The 19626-nt window shown below is 46.6% G+C and overlaps 1 protein-coding gene across 2 annotated transcripts in view; it reads right to left on the bottom strand.

The window, feature by feature from the left end:
• Positions 1 to 4109: 4109 nt before the first annotated feature.
• Positions 4110 to 19626, bottom strand: part of Kif3c (kinesin family member 3C) — a 38148-nt gene continuing 22631 nt past the window's right edge. For both annotated transcript variants that reach the window (XM_021179344.2, XM_021179345.3), the window contains 7 exons: positions 18752 to 18853; positions 18115 to 18237; positions 16660 to 16778; positions 15879 to 15995; positions 6412 to 6520; positions 5600 to 5772; positions 4110 to 5393 (listed from right to left, as the gene is read on the bottom strand). In XM_021179344.2, the coding sequence (XP_021035003.1) occupies positions 5297 to 5393; positions 5600 to 5772; positions 6412 to 6520; positions 15879 to 15995; positions 16660 to 16778; positions 18115 to 18237; positions 18752 to 18853 (840 nt within the window). In that variant the 3' untranslated portion in view covers positions 4110 to 5296. The remainder of the gene's footprint in view (positions 5394 to 5599; positions 5773 to 6411; positions 6521 to 15878; positions 15996 to 16659; positions 16779 to 18114; positions 18238 to 18751; positions 18854 to 19626) is intronic.

Here is a 19626-nt window from a genome sequence, read left to right as displayed (position 1 = left end):
GGTCAGTGACACTACATTACTCTTGAAGCCTGTCAAGAGTTAAACCCCCTGGAGCAATTAACAAAGTGTAAAACTCTTGCCTGGCCAGGGCTGATTTGAAGCAGGCGCTAATCTCTAAGTAAACATAGTCCTTTTAAAGTCACTCCTCTTGCATCTGGAGGGATACTTATCTCTAACCTAAACATTTATCTGGTTCCTGCAAATTCTTTTGTAGTCACTCCTCTTGCACTTGGGAAACTTCAATGTACCTTATCTGTTATGTTTTACAATTTATGATATTCGCTGTAATATAATTAGTCTAAGCTCGACCAGAAAATTACATTCAGATTCAACACCTCTCTTGTGTGTGACTGTCTGTCCCATCCGACTCTTTGCCCATCTGCTCGAGAGACTTGTTTTTACGCAGGCACAGGAAAAAGAAGGTCTGCGGCAGTCACTACTTTTCATTCCCTCCAAGATGGACAAGATGTTTGTTTTGTGCACAGTAAGTGGAACATGGGGCCTCCGGCAGGGTGCTTGTATGTCCTCTTCAGAAACTAAGGTTTGTACTGGGATGCAGCACTGTCTGTATGCCAGACGTATGCATGTGCTTTTCATGAATGTTTTTCTGTCTAATCCCTGACAGCTAACCTGAGTATTCCCTATCAATTCTGAGGTGAGCCATAACTCAGAACTAAGGGTCTGAAGGCTGCTATCATAGACCATGAGCAGCTGCTCCAACCACAGCCCTGGCACAGACCTCCCATAAGAGCATTTCCACCTCCTGGGAAGATAAATTCATACTTATATGGTCTCTGTCTCTCCATCTTGTGAGTATGGGAGGAGTGATATGTGCATGTATTTAGAGGCCAAAAGTGTCTTCCTAAGTCTTACCTTTTCCTTTTTGAGAATGAATCTCAGGCTGGTGAAATGGCTCACTAGGCAAAGGTGCTTGCCACCAAGCCTAATTACCTGAGACTCAGATGGGAAGAGGGAACTTATGCTGTCCTCTGATCTCCAATGCATGCCTTGACACTGAGCAAAATAAGTAAATGAATAGGCAAGTAGATAAATGTGCAGTTTAAAAGAGGGAGTTTCTCACTAAGCCTGGCGCTCACATATTTGGTTGGACTAACTAGTCAGCCTCAGGGACCCCCTTTCCCTGCTTCCCCAGGGCTGGTTCTGGTGCATCTGGCTTTTTACGTGGGGACTGGGGATTCAGTCGCAACTACTCATGACTTTCCCGACTGGACCCTTTCCCTTTATCCTCCCTCAATTCAAATACACTCAATTTGGATCATATATGTTACAGCACATATGTGTGGGTGGGTGGGTGTGCCCATGCTGTAGCACAGATATGGAGATCAGAGGACAACTCGTAGGCATCAGTTGTCTCTCCTACTATGTGTGGGCCCTGGGGATCCAATCAGGCTGCCGGCCTTGGCAGCAGGCTCTTTGCCCACTGTGCTCTCTTACCAGCCCTAGCCTATCTATTATCCTTTTCTTTCTTCCCGTGCCAGGAATGGAGCAGTGTCTTGAACATGCTACACAAGCCCCCTAACAGCAAGCGAATCTAGCAGCTCTACAGACATCCTTTCACTGAGCAGTTATTTCTCCTCCGATGTTCTGGTCGCTGGGGGCAGCCTCCAAACACTTTTTGAAAAAGCTGGAGAGAAAGGCGAGCTTGAAAAGGGGAATGCAGGAGGCAAAGGGAGAGAAGCAGGCAAGCGACTCCACAAAATGATACTCATTCCTTTATTGTCAAATGTGTTCATCTCAACAGGGCTGGGGCCTGCAGGCTGCTGGCAGCACCAAGCTAAGGTGCATTTCCACTCAACAGAAAGGCCTTCATCCTAAACCAAGGGGGCAGAGGTTAATGCTTTATATATATTTATATATTTATATATTACATATGTCCCATATGTATAGAGTGACAAGAATGGGCTACTTTGTGTAACTTTAACTAAAGGCCATAGCAACAGACATAGAAATTTGATCCTAATTAAGGCCCGTACTTTGTCAATCAAATGTCTGATACAGTAAAAGAAAAAGGAGAGAGACAGAGACTGAGATCCAGCCACCTCCGGTAGTCCTGTCTCCAGGGTATCTTACATTGAGTGCAGTGCCCCCTGTACAGGTAAACATAAACACACACACATAAACACACACATATAATACCACAGGCAGGAGCACCTCTTCTGACCACACCTTGGGCCCAGCCTTTGGCTGCGGTGCTGAAGTGGGGTATATTGTGCTATAAGACTGTGAGGTTAGTGGACCAGACAATGTGGAGTCAGTGTGTCCAAGTGATGAATGGGGTGACTCATGCAGCTTCATCTACAAATGACAGAGAGGTCAGGGGGAGGTCCCTCAATGCCCAGTTCACATCAGGAGATTTCTACACACAGCTCCTGTTCCAGAGAAAGCCATTCCTCTGATTTGAATCCTGAGTATCAATCACAGGGTTCTGACAGAAACCTAGGATTCCCTTGAAGGGCAGGCAGCCGCAAGGCTCAGCCATTCAGTCCAGTGGAGCAGTAGAGAGCACAACAGTGGAGTCAAAGCAAGTGATGCTCAGACAGGACCTTGAATGGTGCAAGAGGGACTCATTTCCCAAAGGACGAGAAGGGCCTGCTGCCCTTTGCCACACAGAACTTCTGGCAGATCTGTCAGCTTCATGTCTTACATAAGTAACAGACCTGCTCATAAGCCAGGGAAGGAGACTCCCAACATTAGGGCACTGGAAATCCTAACTCCCTGTTTTCTCTCCCCAAATTTACCCACTACCACCCACCAAAGTATGCATATTGAAAATAAGTCAACATATTTGGCAGTATGATTTTTAGTACTAAGAGAATTTCTTAATTTTTCAACCTAATTTTATACTCAATAAATAATAATTAAGTAGTGAATTGTTAAGTGTTGACAGCAGAAATTACAATTCCTTATACAACAAACTGTGTGCTTCTGCATAGCTCCAGGACTTGGAAAAGATTCAACATTGGGCTAGGCATGGTGTTACATACCTGTAATCTCTGCACTCTAGAGGCAGAGGCAGGAAAGTAGCTGTAAGCTTCATCCATGCTGGTCTACACAGTGTGTTCCAGGCCAGCCAGGGCTACAGACAGAGAGACCCTGTCTCAGAATAAAACAAAGCAACACAAAACAGCAGAAATAGAGGGTTATAGATCTTTTTTTTCCTTAGAGGCATATCAGAAACACAATTAGGGAAGGAATCCAAGTTAGTTGTAGAACAGCTAGAACTGGATAGTTTTAATGTAAACTTTTAAATTTATTATTTATTTTCTCTTTTTTGCTATGGAGTCAAGGGAGACTTTGAACTCCTGGTCTACCTACCTCTGTCTCCCAGGTGCTGGGAGTAAAGGTGTGCATGCACCAGACTCCGATCAAACCCAACTATAAGAAACTTATTTCATCTTTAGTTATATGTGTGTCTGTATCTGTAGGAGGGTATGTTCACGTGTGCACAGGTCATGCAAAGGCCATAGGAGAGTTCCAGATCCCCTGGAGCCGCCTGGTGTGGATGCTGGAAACCCACCTTGGGTCCCTCTGGAACAGCAGCAAGTGCTATTAACCACTGAACCTTCTCTCCCGCTTTGAAAAAATTTTTTAAACAAGGTTTCAGTTTATAGAATGAGCTATCATCACTGGCAATTCTTCTACCTCAACCTGAGTGACTCTAAACAATTTTTGTGGAATTGCATATATACATATACACAAAAACATTTTAAAAATAAAGACTGGGCATCATAGCTCACGTCTATAACCCCAGCACCTGGGAAGCTGAGGCAGGAATACCTCAATTTTGAGGCAAGGTGGGCCACAGAGTAAGTGAATACTAGTAGCAAGCCAGGACCACATCTTAAAAAAAAGAAAAAGAAAAAGAAGAGGAAGCAGCCAGACGTGGCTCAGCAGTTAGAGCACATTGCTCCTCCAGAAGGACCTGAGTTCAAGTCCCAGCACTCAGGTCAGGTGACTCCAGCTCCAGGGGGTCCATGCCTCTGGCCTTTGCACTCATGTATGTAGACACACATGGTTTAAAAATAATAAAAATAAATCTTAAAAAAATATGTTTTATCTTGCATGTAAAAAATAAAGGTCAATGAAAATTAACTTTTTAAAATAGAAATTTACTTATCACTTGCAATACCCGGAGACATTTGGGGTGGTCACAAAGGAAGGTGAGGAAGGACCAAGTCACACAAGTAGTAAAGAATGGATTGATTTTTCAACAAAATAGTGCCCCCTCCCCCAAGATGTGACTAAGAAATAGGGGTAAAAGGTAAATCTGGCAAAAATTGGGCCTGGGTTTGTTTCTTGTCTTAGCTGGAGGCACAAAGCAAAGGATTTTGTCATCTGCATTCAGTAAGGGGAGAAGAGCACTGGTTCTCTCCGCTGTGGACGGAGACCTGACAGCTTCAGGGAACAGTGATGAGCGCAGGAAGGAGCCACATCTCACTGGAGGAGAGGTGGCCTGATGGTTTGTTCTCCAAAGGAGCTTCTTGGAGAAGGGAGGGCACTGAAGAAAGATTGTCCCTGACGGCAGGCCATGTGTTCTCCACACTGTTCCATTTTCTGCAGGTCTCGTGGTGGCAACAACTGTTTGGTTGACAATTCCCAATCCAAGGGCAGAGAGGGCTGGCAATGAAGTGGAGTTGGGGAAGCCACAAGTTCCTGCCAAGGCTGGAAAGCCTGGGATGAGTCTTGGGCTACTGAAAGTCCTTGGGGAAGAGCCCTGGAGGCTGGAAGAGTCTAGGGCCCAGAAAGAATCGAGCACAGCTCAGTCCACTGGGAGTGCAAGCCCAACACCATTAGGACACCTCTCACCCTCAGAGGACACCAGCAGTCTCCCTGTGCCAGAAAGCATCCACGGCTGCTCACCATCACACAAGAAGATGGAAACTGTGGACTTGGATGGGTAAAGGAAGCACTGTCTTCTCAGGCACTAGCCATCTTCCCTCTCAGGGGCAGCTGACATAAGGAGCTCGGGGCCTGCCTAAGGTCTCTCCCTAGTCAAGAGAACAGGAGGCTATGCTGTGACCATGGCAGGACCAGGCATCTCAAGCAAGGGGATCTCTTCTCACTAACCAAGCTCCATGAATAAATAACATGAATTAAATAAAGGAGGCACAGAGAACAGGCAGAGACACCACCTGACAGTTTCTTGCCCCTTCACACACACTGGTACACACACTAGTTCACACACACACACATGCATACATACCACACACACAAACACACACGCACCAAGCATCAGATGGGATGAACCAGGGATGGGCAGCCTGACTGGGGGGTATCAGTCATGGTCTACCACTGTTGCAGGGTGCAGAGGAACAGAGGTCACGGAGGCATGAGCTGTGGAGGGTGGAGGCATCCGCTGAGGACTCTGGCACCTGTAGAGAGGCAATGAGATGGACCAAAGGAAAGATTAGGAAAATCAGAGAACAGAAATCAAAGCTTTTCCTCCCCTCTCCTCAGCCCCCACCCCCACCTCCCCACACTCTCTTTGGTTGCCACTCAGACCCTCTTCAGCCTTGACCAATCCGTGCAGTCCCACTTCTTAAGTCCAGTTGCTCACTCTGACCAAGGTTGTACTAACCAGGATCTCGACTTTCGCACTTTAGTTGTGGACGGTCTTTCCAGAAAGCTGTCCAACCTCATGAGCCTCTCCATGTGTAGTACCCGTGGGTCTTGTTCTTGGTCATGAGAAAACTCCATCTCAAAGATAGCCGGTGGGGACACATCCAGTTCCAAAAACATTATATTTTCAGCCTGTGGTAAAATAATGCATCTTCTAGGCACTGGGTCTTAAGTAACACAACTAGGATGGGATATTTATAAAAGTAATCTATGAGGGTTCTTCCTACACTCTAGCCCTACTAGCTCCTGAATAAGACGCAAACCTGATACAGTTTTATTAGTGAGCTGTAATCCTGGCAGGTTCTGAGTTGTTCGTAGCCGTAGGCCCTGTGTTACTTGCCAACTGAGACTTGCTCTTTTTGCTCTGCTCTTTATGGGTCCTCAGGGTGTTTTTTCTCTTGACCACATACTACTATTGGTCCATCCTGCCTCATGACCACCTCCATCTTCCCTTACCTTCTTCCTTCTCCTCCTGGTCCCTACCTGAGACACACATATCCCCATCTCAGGCTCCACCTTCCTCTCCTGTCCAGTCACAGCCTCTAGCCTTTTATCATCCAATTATAAATAATAAATAATTATAAATTATTGGGGTCACATTGGTCAATACAGTGCGCATATCCAGACTGCAACCTATCTTGGGGCACAGAACTTAGCATCTGAATACATGCACGTAAGACCAACCCCAACCCCAAGAGGAAGCACATGCTGTAAGCATCCCTTCTCCTTGGGTTTCTCTCCCTTCCTGGTTTCTGCTTCCCAGCTTCTTACTCTGTATCTGGGATGGGACCCCATTGCCATGGCAACCCGAGCATACTGGCTGATAGGTCTCTTGTAGCCCACTGCAGAAGTTGGACGCTTCTTCATTTGGCTGTTATTCCTGTGGGGAGATGGGATAATGGAAAGAGTTTATTGTTGGTTTAGTGGGATTTTACCTGTTTTAAGATGCGGTCTCACGCAACCCAGGTAGGCCTTGAACTTATATAGCCGAGGATGATCTTAAGCTACTGAACCTCCTGCTTCAACTGCCAAATGCTAGGATTATAGTTCTAAATCACCAGGATGGATTAGAAGGGATTTCCTCAAACCTAAACTAAATGACATCATTAGGAACTATTACCCAGGTAGCTGGGAGGCCCTGTGCACTAAGGGCTCTACAGTTTTCTTGTTCCAATACAACCTGACAATGTAAACTGGTATAAGGAATCAACATATATCTGTTTTATGACTCTCTCACAATAAAAGGGCTGATTAAATGCTGGGATGAGGAGCTGAGATTAATCCCCAGAGCCTATGTGCAGCGGTTTGAATGAGAAAGACTCACAGATTTGAATGCTTGGTCACCAGGGTGTGGCCTTGTTAAAGGAAGTATGTCATGGGGGTGGGGGGGACTTTGAAGCTTTCAAAAGTCAGAGCCAAGCCCAATGATGCTCTCTTCCCTTTGCCTGTGGATGCAGATGGAGAACACTCAGCTGCTTCTAGAGCACCTTGTCTGGCTGCTTGCCACCATCACCATGTCGATAATGGACGAAATCTCTGAAACTATGAGCCAGCACCAATCAAATGCTTTCTTTTATAAGCGTGGTCATGGTGTTTCTTCAAAGCAATAGAACACTGACTAAGATACCACATAAAGCCAGGCGGTGGTGGCTCACGCCTTTAATCCCAGCATTTGGGAGGCAGAGGCAGGCAGATTTCTGAGTTTGAGGCCAGCCTGGTCTACAGAGTGAGTTCCAGGATAGCCAGGGCTACACAGAGAAACCCTGTCTTGGAAAAACAAAAAAGAAACCATGTTAAAAAAAAAAAAAAGGCAAAACATGGTCTCACACACACTTATAACCCTCATTCTAGACACAAAGATAGGAAAACCTCAACTAGTCAGTCCTGCCCAAGGCCAGTGAGGGACTCTGTCTCAAACAAAAGGTGGATGGTGCTTAGTAATGACACCTGAGGTTATCCTTTTACCTCCACAGGATGTGCATACATGCCATGTATACTCTAGCATGCATGCATTCCTGTGCACATACACACACACACACACATTTATTATTGATGGTCTGCTTTTCCATGTCATTTATAAGAGTTAAAACAATAAAATAGTTAATCTAGGTGCATGCTTTTGGTCCCAGCAGGAAAATCAAAGAGTTCAAGATCAATCTGGGCTACATAAACGCTTGTCTAAAACAACCCAAAAAGGTGAGAAGCAAAAAAAGAGAGAGAGCTATGGATCTGTTCCAGTGCAAGAACACTTGCTTGCCATGTTCAAGACCTTAGGTTCAATCCCTAGCACAACAAAAGCAAAGGAACAGACAGGCAAACACAGAAGGAGAAATGGAGAGTGCCAGCACTTGCCTTTTGTCTTGAGACAGTGCCCATGTAAAAGCTAGACAGAGTAATAACTCCCAGGGTTGGGAGGCATCGAGAGAAAGATCTTCAGAGATTGCTCACCAGTTAGCCTAGTTTAATTGGTGAGCTACATGTTTAGAAATAGACCCTGTCTCAAGAGGTAAGGTAAGGCTGGCTTAGGGGTTAAGAGCATTAGCTGCTCTGCCAGAGGACTAGGTTCAATTCCTAGCATCCACATAATGGCTCAGAACCATCTGCAACCCCAGTTCCAACGGATCTGATGCCACCTTCTGAACAATGCATGGATGCAGTACATAGGCATATGTGTAAGCAGAACACTCATATACACATAAAATGACAAAGATTAAAAAATAAGGTAGCTGGCTGTGATGGTGCACACTTTTTTTTTTTTTCTCGAGACAGGGCTTTTCTGTGTAGCCCTCCCTGTCTGTCCTGGAACTCACTCGGTAGACCAGGCTGGCCTCGAACTTAGAAATCCGCCTGCCTCTGACTCCCGAGTGCTGGGGTTAAAGGCGTGGCTGCCACTGCCCAGCAGTGGTGCACACTCTTAATCCCAGCACTCGGGAGGTAGAACAGGGAGGTGTGCGGTGTGCGTTCAAAATCAATTTGTTTACCTTTCCCAGGCCAGCCAGGGCCTAACACTCTGCTTCAAGACAACAGCAAAGGTGAGCTGGGTATTTAGCTGCACGGGTACAAGCATTTACACTCTTGCAGAGGACCCTGATTCCAATTCCAGGGGCTCAAAATATCCTCTTCTGGTTTCTGAGGACACCAGGCAAGAACATAGGTACACATATAGACATGCAAAAAACCACACTCATACATAAAATTAATTAATTCATAATTAAGAAAAGCTGGACAGTGGTGTGGCACACACCTTTAATTCTAGCATTTGGGAGGCAGATGAATCTCTGAGCTTAAGGCCATCCTGGTCTACAAAGCAAGTTACAGGATGACCATGGCTACACAGAGAAACCTTATCTCAAAAACAGAAACAAACAAAAATAAATTATTTTTTGTAAGTTGGCTACTTGACCCATCCCTGTGCTGTTTTGCTTTACCGAGACTGAGTGTCACATAGGCCAGGGTGACCTGGAACTTACTATGGAGCATAGCAAGACCTTGGGCTTTTGATCCTTTAGCTTGCACTGTCTGAGTGCTGAAGTTATAGGTATATATAATACAGGTAATTTATCATGACACTAGGGACCGCCCAGGGCTTCATGCATGATACGTAGTAGTCTACCAACTGAGCCATGCCCCTGTCTCTTTTACTTTCTTTTTCTTCTTTCTTTCTGTTTCAGACAGCCTATGTCACCAATGGCTGGCCTTTAACTCTTCATCATCTTGCCTCTACCGGCCAAGTTCTGGGTTATAGGCTTGAGCTACCACATTCAGCCTGTCCTGGTTTTATACTGTAGTATCTTGCTACGTAGCTTAACCTGACCCCAAACTCTTCATCATCCTGTAATCTTGCTCATCCTGTCTTGTTTTCTGCAGTGCTGGGATCACAGGCATGAGCTACCATGTCCACACCTGCAGACTTCTCCTCTGAGCAGCTTGATGAATGTAACATACTATTTGAATTGCTCAAAACAAATAAGCAGCAAACAAAACAAGAAATTGATGTGTAATTTAAAAACCAAAGGGTGGGCTAGAGAGATAACTCAGCAGTTAAGAGCACTGGCTGCTCTTCTGAAGGTCCTGAGTTCAAATCCCAGCATCCACATGGTGGCTCACAATCACCTTTAATGAGATCTGACGCCCTCTTCTGGTGTGTCTGAAGACAGTGACAGTGTACTTACATATATATATATATATATAGGTCCATAGGCAGGCCTATAGGGCATTTTTCTTTCTTTCTTTCTTTCTTTCTTTCTTTCTTTTTTTTTTTTTTTTTTTGGTTTTTCAAGACAGGATTTCCGTGTGTAGCCCTGGCTGTCCTGGAACTCACTTTGTAGACCGGGCTGGCTTTGAACTCAGAAACCTGCCTGCCTCTGCCTCCCAAGTGCTGAATTAAAGGTGTGCACTACCACACCCAGCTCAGGGCACTTTCTTAATTAGTGACTGATGAAGGGCGTGCCCAAACTATTGTGGGTGGTGTCATCCCTAGGCTGGTGGTCCTGGGTTCTATAAGAAAGCAGGCTGAGCAAGCCATGAGGAGCAAGCCAGTAAGCAGCACTCCTCCATGGCCTCCGCATCAGCTCCTCCCACCAGGTTCCTGTCCTGCCTTCCCTCAGTGATGAACTGTTACCTGAAAGTGTAAGCTAAATAAATCCTTTCCTCCCCAACTTTCCTTTGGTCATAGTGTGTTTCATCACAGCAATAGAAACCCTAGGACAACCACCTTATTTTTGTGGCAAATTCTGAACCTAGAGCTTTCTAACTAGGCTAGATTGGCTGCCCAGCAAGCCCTCAGGAGCCTAGGATTTCTGCCTCTCCCGTGCTGGGATTACAAACATATACTACCATGCCTGACTATAGGTGCTGAAGATCTAAACTCGGGTTCCTATGTGCGCCACTGATAGAGTCATCTCTCCAGCCCTGAGAAGTTGGTCTTAAATATAGTTTACCATGCACACCAAAAAGTGCCCAACTCCACTCAGTGGTCCTAACTGAGCCTCTTTACAAATGAAAACAAGGGATAAGAAGGCTCTAAAAGTCCTATTTCCTTTTGTTCCCAGGGGCTCTAGGAAGCCAGAAAGGCTAAGTGCCAGAGAGGCAGCTTTAGTGGCAGCCTTGCACACAGGTAGAACTGCATCATCGCCCCACAGAGAAGAGTGGGAATACCAGGAAAGTAGTTTATCAATGAGAAGGAACACTCCACATCTCTTTGAATTTTCTAACAAAGCTCCTAAGGTATAGATGAAACAGGGAGACAGGCTTAGAAAAGCCAAGTGCCCTTTGTACTAAGGTCATACAATTAGCAACCCCCAAATCAGACCCTCCCCAAGTACTCTTCGTAGGACTCTGCGCTGTCTCTCACGTGTGTGTGGGACATGCTGGGGCCAGCAACAGCCTTTGAGAACGCACACTCAGGGAGTAGGACAGAGGGACAAGGCTAAGTCGGCAGAGCAGCAGGTCAGTGGGAGCTGGCAGTCCGACCCAATAAAGCGGCCAGGGTTATTCTGGGTGGCAGGCATAGGGAAGAAGGGGCTGGGGGAAGGGAGTCTGGAATTGGGACACCAGGCATCCATTGCTCCCTTTGCTGCCCAGGCCTACTATGTAGTAAACAGGCTATGGCTGGGGTGCGGCTCTGTAGTTATCCACACCTCCAAAGGACCCAGAATGACAGTTAATATGTTCAGCAGATCCCAGGCTCCTAGGAACCCTGCCCCCAATCGACTAACATCATATCTTTCTCTTTAATATTAAAACCCTACTCCTGGGGCTGGGGTTGTAGCTCAGTAGGTAGAATACTTGCTTAGCATGGACAAAATTCTAGGTGTCTTTCTCAGGACCACATACATCTACCAGGCAGGGGCATACTCCTGTAGTTCCAGCACTCAGGAGGCAGGTCTTTGTCTACACAACAGATTCAAGGTCCACCAGCCAGTCCAGGGCTACATGAAAACCTGGCTTTAAATTCAATGGAAGAGAGGCTAGAGAGATGACTGTGCTGAAGAGCGTTCACTCAGTTCTCCTAGAGGACCCCAGTTTGAGTCTCCGCACCCACACAGGAGCTCACAACTTCAATTCCCACGAATCCAACACTGTCTTTCTAGCCTCTGTGAGCGGCTAGCACAAAACTGATACTGACATTCGTGCAGGCAAAACGCCCATATAAATAAAACAACAGTGGTAAAATGGAAACTTAAGCTCCATTTCAAGGGTGGACACTGTTCTCATTGTGAGTTGTTTCTAGTCACTCTCCTTTCTCTTGAAAATGTGTGTGTGTGTGTGTCTGTGTGTGTGTCTGCAGCTGGAGTTACAGGCAGGCATAGTAATCTGCCTGACACAGGTGCTGGGACTCAAACCCAGATTCTGTGTAAGACCAGCATATACCTTTGACTACTGAGCCATGCCTCCAGCTCCCTGCTACTGCGTTTTCTTACTCTGAGAACAGGCATCCAGCAACCCCTGGACTTCCTGGTCTTCCATACATACCCAGGGCAGCAGATGGGACTTTTCTGTGTCTGCTCCCATTTTCTCTCTCAGCTTGTGCCTGTAGTACCCGCTGTTTGAGGAGCTAAGGGAGGAGAATCCTTTCAGACCAGGAGTTTGGGGCCAGCCTGAGCAATGTACTAACACTGGTCTTTATGCTTCCTTTCTTTCTTTCTTTCTTTCTTTCTTTCTTTCTTTTTTTTTTGTTTTTTTTTTTTGGTTTTTGGTTTTGTTTTGTTTTTTGTTTGTTTGTTTTGCTTTGCTTTGTTTTGTTTTTTGAGACAGGGTTTCTCTGTGTAGCCCTGGCTGTCCTGGAACTAACTTTGTAGACCAGGCTGACCTCAAACCTAGAAATCTGCCTGCCTCTGCCTCCCAAGTGCTGGGATTAAAGGCATGCGCCACCATGCCTGGCTAAGACTGGTCTTTAAAACAAAGTCAAGCCCAACCATTTTCTCATGTGACAAAGTAGACACCAAACTTCAGAATTGTATATATATTGCATGCACATATATTACATTTAATTTATTTTACTTTATGCATTGTGTGTGCACACAAGAGTATTCAGGTTGAGATCAGGAGAATTTGTACAAGTTGGTTTTCTCTTTCCACCATGTGCGTCCCAGGGACCAAGCTCATGTCCTCAGATTTAACAGCAAGTGCCTTCGCCTGCTGAGCTATCTCATCAGACACCAAATTCAAAATGTTTTCAATCCAAGGCTAGTGTCCTTCAACTGCACCATGATGATTTTGCAAAGAATCCCAAGGACTATTATTGCAGAGGCCAAAGTGCTAAAGTCACAGTATAATATCGTGAACTATAAGCTAGGTGCTATGGGCCTTTACCAAGTATATAACCCTTAGAAGGTACTTTGTCTATAAATGTGATTAAAATGTAAGGTTTGGTGTATGTGTGTGTGTGTGTGTGTGTGTGTGTGTGTGTGTGAATTGAACCCAGGCCCTCAAACATGCTAGCTAAGTGCCTATCACTGAGTTTAACCTCTATCCCTAAAAGCAAAACAAGGGAGAAATTAAACAGGCACACTCACAAACTGGCATAATCCGCCAACTCTAACCAAAATATGAAGGTAAAAGAGACAAAAAGAACAGACTTCCCAAATAAGCTGATATAGCCATGTTCAAACATTGTCCCATGGTAACAATGACCCCTTGCTTTGGAGAGGGGCCTGGGCGGGGTGATCCTTGTGGCTGTCATCAAGGGAGGGTTGCTGCTTCTAACAAAAGCTGTTTCCTAAGGGACAGCACAGCCTTAGGTAATTTGTTTCAAACAATGTCTCTCCACTCTGCAGTCTTCAGTGTTCTCATCCCAGAGTCTCCCAGGCCTCAGCAAAGCAAAACAGCCCACAACTTGAACAATGCTTTAGTGGTGAGAGACTGGGCTTTTGTGTTTTCCACTGCCTCAGATTCCAGAGCACCCTCTTCTCACAGAAACCCATGTTCAAGGCCTTCCCCTCCCCCAAGCTCCAGTTGTGAAAGTAGAGATCAAGGGGACAGATGTAGTCTGGGAGATGGGGGGTGGCCACCAGCCCACCCCCTGGGCTTCTCTGTGAACTCTCAGTCTCAGCTAGGGTTTGGAGGAGGAACTATTTTCTTTATTCTAACACTAACAACTTTCAGATATTAAAAAGAAACAAGGAGTGGGGTCTGGGAAGGCAGCTTGGTAGTTAAGAACACAGGCCACTGCTCGTCCCGAGGAGTCCTAGCACCAACACAGTGGCTCACGGGGGATCCTGTGCCACCTTCTGGCCTTTGTAGCCACCAAGAAAGCACATGATGCACAGACATACAGGCAGGCAGAGCCCGCAGGCACATAAAACATAAAATTAAACTAAAGAGACAAAATAATATTTTAAGAATTACCTCAAATGGATGAGGTTGCATGTTCCTGTAATCCCAGCCCTGGGAAGCCTAAGACAGAGGAGCAAGGCTAGCCTGGGCTACATAATTGAGGCCCTGACTCAACTAAGTATGCTGGCTCATGCCTGTAATCCCAGATTTGGGAGGTGGAAGCAGGAGGATCAGGAGTTCAGGGACAGCCTCAACTACATAAAAAGGGCAAAAGGGGCAGGTACACCTGCCTTCATGAGTGCTTACCTCAAACTCACACACAAACACATACACACACAAAGCATGCACTCGTGTTTTGGCCTGGCAACCTGAGTTCAATCCCTGGGACCCACATGGTAGAGAGACTCAACTTCTGTAAGTTGTTCTCCGACATCAAATGGGTCAAGCTCACCTATCTCCCAACACACAGCTAAATGCAATAAAAACTTAAATAAAAATTTAAAAAGAAGGAAAGTGACTAGTTGGCAATTAAAAAATAAAATAAAGTATGTTTTTAAATAAAATTAAGTTAGAATGCAAAGAAATGGGTTTCATGGTGGAACTGTCATACATACATGTCATATGCTGTCCTCATTTGTTTCCTTTACTCAATTAAACAGGGCACATGTCACACATACCAGTAATCTCAGCATGCCTGAGGCAGGAATCTGGAGGACTGAACTCAGGAGCTCAAAGCCAGCCTGAACTACACAGTGAATTTCAGGCCAGCCTTGGCTACATTGCATGACTCTTGTCTCAAGGAAAAAACAAAAACAAATATCCTTTCTCAGTTCCAGATTAAACAGGCACTTAAATGAAATAATGATCTCAGGGCTGGGGGCAGGGAAACATCTGTAAATTATATAATTAGGGAACTGGAAAAAATGAATATAACCTATATAATAGAATTAAATTCTCTCAGTATGAAACTTCCTAAAAATAACCATTGTATGTGGTAATGGAAGACAACGTTTTGCTTTGCTTTGCTTTTTGAGATAGGATCTCTATATACAGGCTGGCCTGAACTTTGCTAAGTAGACCAAGCTGGACTCAATCTCACAGAAACCCTGCCTGTGTTTCCCCAGTGCTGGGATTAAAAGTGTACACTAGCAGACCTGTCCCAAACAGTTGTAATGCACTTAGACACTACCAACCTTGTACTAGCTTCCATCCCAGCTCTGGGGAGGATCCTGCCCTGCCGTGGAAGTAGCTTCCCTGGTTACAGAGAGTAAAGAATCTCCAGAGAAGTACTATCCTTCCATCACTGTATGTATACAGATTTGGTCCCGCTGCAGGAGGCACTCCGTCCACTTGTATGGTCCACCTCTTTCTACACAGCTACCAGCAGAGGGCGCTGCAGACCCAGCTAACTGATGCAGCTGCACATCATGCGCAGACTTCAAGCTCTCCAGGGTAGAAACAGGTGGAATAGCTGAACATCCAGCTGAGAAGCTAGAAAGACTGCATCAGGCCTCTATGGTGCCCAGTCATGACACTTCTCCGTCTTTCCCTCTGGACCACAAGCTCAGAAATGTCTGACTTAACTTCTGCCTGTATTCTTACACAGCAGAGGTGAGCAAATATTAACAACTGTTGCTATTTCTGGCAACCAACACAAGCCCACGCATGTATCCACGCATGTATCCACGCATGTATCCACGCATGTATCCACTAGAACTATCCACTGGGGATGGAGGCGCTTCCCACCACAAGCCCCTCCCCTTACAGGCTTCTTTTCCGTCCTGACCACTTCCTTTGTGGAGACCCATACAGGATAGATCCTGGCAAAACTCATCCATGTGCACCTCTTAATCTACTCCCCAAGCCCCAACCTGCAACAGGGTCTCAAGCCCCTCACCACTCATGACCCCTGGAGAGGCTTGCAAGTCCCTAGGTCCCGACAGACGGCCGCTGGGACTCACACTCCAGCTGGCACCAGTGGCTGGAACCTCCACTGCTCCTCCTCACAGTCCAGGAAAAGGCGGTTCATGATCTTGTTCTTCTCCTCAGGGGGGATGAAGTTCTCAATGATGAGGTACCTGGGGGTGGGTACAAGGCAGAAATGGAGGGAGGGAGGGAGAGATCTCAGAGATCACAGAGGGAACAGGGGTGGGGGTGGGGGGAACAAGGGTGGAAGGGATGCCATTGCCACACAATAATAGAACTTGAAGACCACAGCTTCTAAGGCAAAGACTGTGGGTTATTTTCCACTAGCACTCAGCAGACACTCTTGACAGAGGGAGGTGGAGCCATCAAACCAGGCTGAGGAAGTAGGACAACTTAAGAGCTGGTCTAGCTCATGGCTCCAGGTTCAGTGAGAGACCCAGTCTTCAACATCATCATGGTCAATGTCAACCCATGGCCCCATATGCAAGTCAAAGGTGTGCATATACACACACCTTAGACCCAAAACACGAAGATGCACAAGCTGCATAGCCTGCCTATATGTGCTAACCCAGTAACTGGAAGACAGCTGAGTCTCAAGACAGCTTGAGCTATAGAGTGGGAGGACCCTGTCTCAAAAAACAAACAAACAAACAAACAAACAAACAAACCCAACCCAAGCAGAAATGCAAACAAGGGGGGAGGAATGGACATATGAGTGCTTAGTCAAAATATGGCTGTCTGAAGAGTCTCTTACAGAGGCCCTGAGGGATGAGGGAGACTGTGGGGACCCAGAACCAGAAGAGGAGCCAGCCCTACTTGAGCTTTAGTTCCCGGGTCTGCTCATTCTGCGCCTCCTCCAGGTCCTGCCGCACGCGAATGTACTCCTCGTGTTGGTCCTGGATCTCGGCCTTCACTGCCTGTAGCTTGGCATAGAGCTGTACATGCACAAGTGTGACTCAGCGGAGTTCAGTCAGGACCCAGTCACCCAGCCTGGGCTTCCTGCTCTGAACTCAGAATGGCTGCCTATCCCTATGAGTCTGTCAGGATGGGCTATCTCAAGGGCAGCCGCTGTCCTCCCTGTGACTCAGTCCCTCCCACTCACTGGGACTCACCGATCTCTCTCTCTCTCTCTCTCTGTATCATCAAGTGTTCAAACTGAAAGAGAACTGAGGGAATGCATGCTAGCCTGACATTTTCTTTCTCCCTTTTTTAATTTTTTTTTAAAAACCATTATTTATTTATTTTTAGTTATATGAGTACGCTGTAGCTGTCTTCAGACACACCAGTAGAGTGTGCACCGGATCCCATTACAGGTGGTTGTGAATCACCATGAGGGAATTGAACTCAGGACTTCTGGAAGAGCAGTCAGTGCTCTTAACCACCGAGCCATCTCTCCAGCCCGACATCCTCTTTCTACAGGTGAGGAAAATAAGATGTAGACCAACTAAAAGGTCATAAGGTCATAACTAAATAAAAAAGAGTTGAGCCAGGCCACATGGCGGTGGCCCACACCTTTAGTCCCAGACCTTGGGAGGCAGAAGCAGATGAGTATATTGAGTTCGAGGCCAGCCTTATCTACAGTGTGAATTCTAGGACAGCCAGGGCTACAAGGAGAAACCAGTGCCAATTTGAAAAACCAAAAAATTAAATAAACATAAACAAACAAACTAAAAAGGATGGAACCATGTCTAATTTTGGAGACCCACGGTTAGCGTTGGAGGTAAAATGAGTTGAGAAGATAACCCACTCAAAAGTAAGGGCATGAGAGCCAGCAATGGCTTTACCGTTTCCCTCCTAACCACTGAGTGCTGTACTAGTAACTGCTATAAGGACTGGGCCTGGTCAGCTCGAAGTGGCCACAATAATCATCCTGGGGCCTCCCAGGGCTCTTTCCTGAGTACACTGGAACTTCCTACCCTAGACCCCATCTCAAGTCACAAATGTCCATGACTTCTGCAGGATCCGGGTGACCAGATTCTTGTCCCTTGGTGTGGTGTGTAGGACCTTTTCTTCCTCCCTGGACGAAAGTTTCCATAGCCACATCATATTCCCTGACCCAGCTACCAAAACTAGGATTCACTGGTGACTCCCAATGTAGAGAAGTTAGCCAGGACCATGAGGATGACCACAGAGTACACTGCAAGTGACACCCTGGCACCAGATGCCTGCCCCCCCACCTCACAGTCCAAGCTCAGAGGTTGAACTTTGGGGAGGGGCCTTTGAGACCCACCCTCTTAGACAGCGGCCTGTTTAACCAACTGCACATCTTACCTTCTTGAGTTTCTTGGTTTTAACTTCCACTTCCTGCTGCAGGGATGAGTAGGTACCACGTAGCTCCATGGTCTCTTCATCGCGGAGCAGCATCTCCTGCTGCATTTCCCGTTCACGGCGTTTCTAGGGCAAGGCAGGGCAAGGGGATCACAAGGGAAAACCACGCCCACTGGGGAGGGCTACTGGAGCACAGGGGCTGGCTCAATCTGCCTGTTGTAGCACCTGGCTTGTTTGTGGACACAGACCCAGTTTTTTCAGACCCTGTGAATACAGCTTCTTCAGGTATGGGCCTGTGTGCATGGAGGCCCCAGCCCTAAGAGCCGGCATACCCTGGGGGCATTACCAGTAGCATCATAGTTGACTGGTAACTAACTTGATGACTTAGGAAACAGCCACACAAGCAATGAACTCATCCCTGTGCAAGGAGTCTTGTGGAGGCTAACTGCATGGGAAGCTACCACTTCCTCTCACCCAAAGAGAGACCCTGAGCTGGTACACCCAGGGAAACCAAGCAAGGTAGTGCGGGTTTTGCATTATAATTCCCGGATTCCCAGTCCAACAGGGCTTACACCCCAGCCTATCCAACACATGACCCCAAGGCCATATGCCTCAGAGAACCGGAAGCCAGCAGCCTTACCTGTTCTGCAATCTCCTGTCGCTTCAGTTCCAACATCTTCTGTTGCTCGTTGGTGTGATCCATGATGTTCCGCCCCCCAATGAGTAGCTTGCTTTCCATGGCCTGAGAACACAAGGAGGGGCAGGGTCAGAGACCAGACTGGCAAAGGGCCATAGGATCTCAATTTTGGACTTTGTGTTTGTTGGTCTCAGGGCCTAACCTTAAACCTTCTCTGCAGTGGAGAACAGCAGTGCTAGGATTACAAGCGCGTTCTAGCACATAACTTTATTGGTTTTGTTGTTTTGTTTTCGGGTTTGGTTTGTTTGTTTTTGGGTTTTGTTTTTGTTTTTTTCAGTCAGCATTTGTCTGTGTAACAGCACTGGCTGTCCTGGATCCTGCTTTATAGACCAGGCTGGCCTTGAACTCACAGAGATGGGCCTGCCTCCACCTTCCCATTTCTGGGATTAAAGGTGTGTGCCACCATACATGGCCCTTCCCTTGGTTTTCTGAGAAAGAATCTCACTATGTAATGTTGGCTAGCCTGGTACTTACACTGTAGGCCACGTTAGCCTGGAATTTGTGGCATTCCTCCTGTTTCTGCCACCTGAGTGCTGGGATTGCAGGTATGTATTATCATGCCTATTGACAGTTTAAGATGCTCAGCCCAACTGTGGTAAGACCCACCTTTAACCCCAGCATTTGGGAGGCAGAGGCAGGTGGATCTCTGTGAGTGTTAAGGTTAGCCTAGCTGGGCAGTGTTGGTGCACGCCTTTAATCCCAGCACTTGGGAGGCAGAGGCAGGCGGATTTCTGAGTTAGAGGCCAGCCTGGTCCACAGAGTGAGTTCCAGGACAGGCAGGGCTACACAGAGAAACCCTGTCTCAAAAAACAAAACAA

Source organism: Mus caroli, unplaced genomic scaffold, assembly GCF_978045245.1.
Source record: "Mus caroli unplaced genomic scaffold, Mus_caroli_1 scaffold_14, whole genome shotgun sequence".
Classification (NCBI taxonomy): domain Eukaryota; kingdom Metazoa; phylum Chordata; class Mammalia; order Rodentia; family Muridae; genus Mus; species Mus caroli.
Note: the sequence above shows the minus strand (reverse complement) of the source record. Positions and strands in the feature narration are given on the sequence as shown.